The sequence below is a fragment of the Rhipicephalus sanguineus genome, chromosome 4, assembly GCF_013339695.2.
Source record: "Rhipicephalus sanguineus isolate Rsan-2018 chromosome 4, BIME_Rsan_1.4, whole genome shotgun sequence".
Lineage (NCBI taxonomy): Eukaryota > Metazoa > Arthropoda > Arachnida > Ixodida > Ixodidae > Rhipicephalus > Rhipicephalus sanguineus.
Window position 1 is genome coordinate 50,907,305 of NC_051179.1, and position 4,933 is coordinate 50,912,237.

The window sequence follows — 4,933 nt, forward strand, 5'->3', positions numbered from 1 at the left end:
TGAAGTCTAACTGAAGTGTGCTGCTTTTAGAGCCTGTAGCGACTCAAGCGCCCCTAATGTCGTACACATCGTGCACTTGATCATACGTTTATTCTTGCAAGGTCCTTGTCGCACTAGCAGATAAGTTAGAAACGCCGAGTGCACCCGACCCGTCTCTCTAGCCGTCACCTGCCGTCATCGTGTGGTATCCGAAAGGGAGGCGGTGTTTGGGCCGTTCGCTGACCACCGACGGGGGTAAAATTTACTATCCCGAAAGGTAACGAAAATCCAGGCGCGTCCTTCCGCAGTGCCAGCAGCCGGCATCATCAAACAACATGCTAGTCCTCGTACTGGGCGATTTGCACGTCCCCCATCGCTGCCACAGCCTGCCAGCCAAGTTCAAGAAGTTGCTGGTGCCCGGCCGCATCCAGCACATCTTGTGCACGGGAAACCTGTGCACCAAGGAGTCGTACGACTACCTGAAGACGCTGGCGAGCGACGTGCACGTCGTGCGAGGCGACTTCGACGAGAACCTCAACTACCCCGAGCAGAAGGTGGTCACCGTGGGCCAGTTTCGCATCGGTCTGTGCCACGGTCACCAAGTGGTGCCGTGGGGCAATCCGGATAGCCTGGCCCTGCTTCAGAGGCAGCTGGACGTTGACGTGCTCATATCGGGCCACACACACCGATTCGAGGCGTACGAGCACGAGAACAAGTTCTACATCAACCCGGGATCGGCAACGGGGGCTTACAACGCTCTCGAGAGCAACGTCATCCCGTCCTTCGTGCTCATGGACATACAGTCGTCCACCGTGGTTACCTACGTCTACCAGCTGATAGGGGACGAGGTAAAAGTGGAACGGATCGAATACAAGAAGTCCTAAGTCTTTTCGTCGCCGATTGAACGTTGCGCCGTTACGTTCGACATTCCTATGGACTTTCCTCTGGAACCAACTCGTTCCCTGGTGGCGCTACCGTACCAAATGGCAAAACGGGAAGAAAAAGAAGTGTGCGTGTGTGTGTGTGTATGAGCGCGAACGCAGCTGCGGTCTCGTTTTTCGATAGTGCTCGAAGAGTCGGTCTTAACTTTTTGCTGGCTCGATCGCGGCACTGCTACAACCAAAATTAAGAGTTGGCAGAACCTTGTTCGTGCTTTACTCCACGCTTACAATTGCGTTTACAGTAAGGATTAAAAAAGAAACAATATTACGCGTCAAAAACAGCCATTTGTTTAATTTACAGTGGTGTGCCAGCTTTTTTTTAAAAGGGCAGTTTTATTGTAATAGTAGGGCATGCTAAAGCTGACAGTCTATCTGCAATATGGATAATTAGGCACAACAACGATAGTCTTAATTTTCTTTCTCATGCTTCTGTATGTATATATGTGAATGTTCATTGATTTCTTATATCTTCTGTTCTCTTCAGTCACTGTCACTTTGTTAGGTGTGTACATTGAGATTTCCGCTTTAATAAAGGAAATTCAAGTTTATTAGCTGCTCGTCTGAAGCCTTGACTCCATTTACTTGGCACCATCAGGCTTAAATTACGCTACTCAGGATATCAACAGTGGCAGACTGACATCCCTCGAGTAACCTCTTGGCATAGGGCTCACTACAAGAAATCATAGAAAACGAAAGAATAATGTAAACAGTCTCTGCAAAGACTTCAGTAATCTAGAGGTGGTGAGTTACCACATTGAACATTCAGAATATGATGCAAGAATGTCACACGGCACTTTCAATCAGGATCAAATTAACAAATCGTGATTCACTCCCTCCTACATCTTGCACAAGCAAGCCAATCCTGATTTGGCTTGATCCCGATTGAAAGTTAACTGTGTGGCGTTTGTATAAGTGGCAGTGCCAGCTGTACTTGCATACCTAACTGCATGCCTATAGAATGCTATTGCTAGAAAGCACTGCAAGTGATGCACAGTATGAGCAGAATAATGTAGGAATTTGGTTTAACAGTGCAACATGATGAGAGGAATAAGCTGCATCTCAATGCAGGAATCTTGCACTGTCTTGATGATGTCATTTTGAGAAAATTGTGCAGCGTGAAGGATCAGAATCGTAGAACCACAACTTGCTTTTCACTCACTCCTTTCTGACAATTCCCAACAACGGCTTCATTTCGCTACTTTCACTTCAGTGCTGCTTTTTTAATTCTGTGCACTGTAGCAAGTACCGCAACCGCTGCCTTGTGAGTTAATGCTGCTTTTGGCACGATGTTGCCTTGGACAAGTTGACAATATTTCACATTGAAAATGGAGTGAGAAAACATTTTACTTCTATCATTAGAACGATAACATTGATGGGGTACTCCAGGGGGGGTTGGGGGGGGGTTCAACCTCCCCCCCCTGAAATTTTTCAGTTTTGCTTGCGTATATTACACGCGCACATACAAACGCACGCACGAACACACAAAGTATGGTTGAACCGCCCCCGAAAAAAATTTCTGGCTACGCCCCTGGGGTACTCACTAAACAGCCCACAGTGATGTAATTGTGAATGCAGTAGTCAGGAAAGTGCACATACAAACTTATCACTGTAAATGGGAAAACATTGAAGTTGCCGTACAGTGGTTGCTTGAAAATCTTAATGCAACTGAAGAAACTAAAGCGAAGTTGTCAAGGATACCACTGTACACAACAACTACGGCCGTTTTGATAGTGAAGCAGTAAAATGTTAACACACCAAACTTCAGCCTTTACCATATAGCCTTCACTTAGCGAAAAATGTGGGGAGCTGCTTGCATTTTATACAGGATTCAGCAGACTCACCCGAAGTACTACAGTAGGTTAAATTCACACCAGGCTAGGAAGCTTGCTGAATTTTCAGCACCTATGCATATGTATTTCCTCTGCTGTAATATGGAAAACTACATGAGACTTGCCTGCCACACGAATTTCACCACTACAAGAAAATTTTAAATACAGGCTGCTAAGTTATTCTAGAACGGAATCGGAGACCAGTGCCAACTCTAAAAGATTGAGAAGTGACGTCTTGGTATAAACCGGCGCCCCCCTACCACCACCACTAGCTTGAACACTTCTAAAGCATCTGACAGCAGCCTGTATGCTGCAGCCATCATCCATGCAGTTTTGCAGTATGGGCAAAGGAATATTTGAGCTACAAACAGATCAGCAGTTGCCAAACATTTCTAAGTTTAAATAGTTAAGAGAAGTTATCGTACACCTTCTTCCATGGAAAAAAGCAAAAAAACGACGTATTTGAACAGAGAAAATAAGAAAAGATTAGAGGTCTGTGGTACTGCTTTGAGCTTCTCAGCACAATTAACCTCGACTTAGTGGCAGCGCCTGTGTGTCTATATATAGCTTATTATTTTTTTTTGGGGGGGGGGGGGTTGGGGGGGGCGGATAAGGGGTGGCGTCCTTCAACATTGCTGCCTCTGACGCGAAGCGAAAAAAAAGTGTCGGATAAACGCAATGATGCATATGCAAATGCGCACAATTACGTTTGCGTTACGAGGAGAAGGCGTCTGCTGATGATAACAATACCTGCAAGAGAGACTGCCGGTACTCAAGTGCTTCGTGACGAGATCATTCTGCGCCCATCCGGTTCCACGGGGTCCACCGAGCACACGCGAGAACATCGCGCGTGATGGCGGCTGTATCTATCTTCGTCTTTTATACGTGATACATTTTCTCCTTCGAAACTCAATAAGCAAAACTAGTCGCAATGCTGCCGCAATTAACCTCCCTAGTCGTGGTTCTGTGATCGTACCACGTAAAATTCAGCCATCGAACTCTCAGCAGTGCAAAATCTGGCAGCAGAGAATATCGGTCAAAATGGACGCGTGCACGTGGCCCAGCCACGTGATCTGCTGCAGCGCCTAAGCTTGCCGGTACCGCCTTGAACCAATAAGTGCACCTTTCAGTTCAAGGCTGTGGTTCAAGTAACAACGCCGCCATGCACAGTTTGGACATAGAGGAAGCGTCCGTGACCGACAGCATACCCGACGTGATGACGGTCCAAGACAAACGTCCACCGCCAATCATTCCCGACTTCATTGTGAACATTTTCACTGTGGTGGTGGTTCTGTTTGTGTCTATCGCATTGGTTGTCATAGGCGTGTCCTTCGGCCAAGACGTCGACCGTGCCATCAAAGGTGTCTTCAAGGACATTGAGAACCCGGACCTGCGGCTCAAAAGCAATCACGTGATACCGCTCGCTGTATTGAACGGTTGAACATGTGCCCATGTGGTCTTACACACGCCGGCTTGTGTCGCTTTTATGGTGCTGCTTTGGCGTCATGGTTGGACGGACAGCGTATACCGTGCCCTGTATAGTGAAATGCCGATCACCGTGGTAACGCAAACCTCTGGAACTTGCGTCACGCGGTTCGATTACCGAAGATCGACACGCTTCCTGAAGCAGTCAGAGTGTTAACAGGAAAACAAGCAGTGAATGTTGCAGCTGGTCACTTAACAACAGCACGATGATATTTTGTCTTTACTTAGGTCTGATTCTATTTTGGTTTGGGCGTTTGGGTACGCCGTACCCACACAGCCGCGCATGTTATCAGCGAAACTCAGCAATACCACAGTACACCTAAACATTGGCAATACTTCTCTGATAAGCATATGCATGCATATCGATCACAATCATTACTTGATAGCAACAATGTAGGCTTTACTTTTAAGTACTTTTAAGTTGAACGACGTTAAACAGGTTAAACCATTCAAAACACACAAATTTCCCGCCAATGTCATGCGCATTATGAATAAAGTGCTCGTGAAGTGTCAGTGCTCATCAGTGCGGTTCATACTTTAGAGCATAAAATAAACGCACAGTTAGACAGTAAAACTTACAGTTATGATGACTTGCATAAAGCTTTAGCGTAAAGCCGTGTTCTCGCTTCGGAGCAATCTTCCTCCCGTTTTGGACGATATCTATTGTCTATGCAAGCAACGTTGAGCAGGCAACTTTTT

At 46.5% G+C, this 4,933-nt stretch overlaps 1 protein-coding gene across 1 annotated transcript; it reads left to right on the top strand.

The window, feature by feature from the left end:
• Positions 1 to 146: 146 nt before the first annotated feature.
• LOC119389968 (vacuolar protein sorting-associated protein 29) lies at positions 147 to 1,471 on the top strand. Its single transcript, XM_037657438.2, has one exon. The coding sequence runs from the start codon at positions 315 to 317 to the stop codon at positions 861 to 863; it is 549 nt and encodes a 182-aa protein (XP_037513366.1). The 5' UTR covers positions 147 to 314; the 3' UTR covers positions 864 to 1,471.
• The last annotated feature ends 3,462 nt before the right edge of the window (positions 1,472 to 4,933 follow it).

Coding starts and splice junctions, on each gene's coding strand:
- LOC119389968 (XM_037657438.2), top strand. CDS start 315: ATGCTAGTCCTCGTACTGGGCGATTTGCACGTCCCCCATCGCTGCCAC.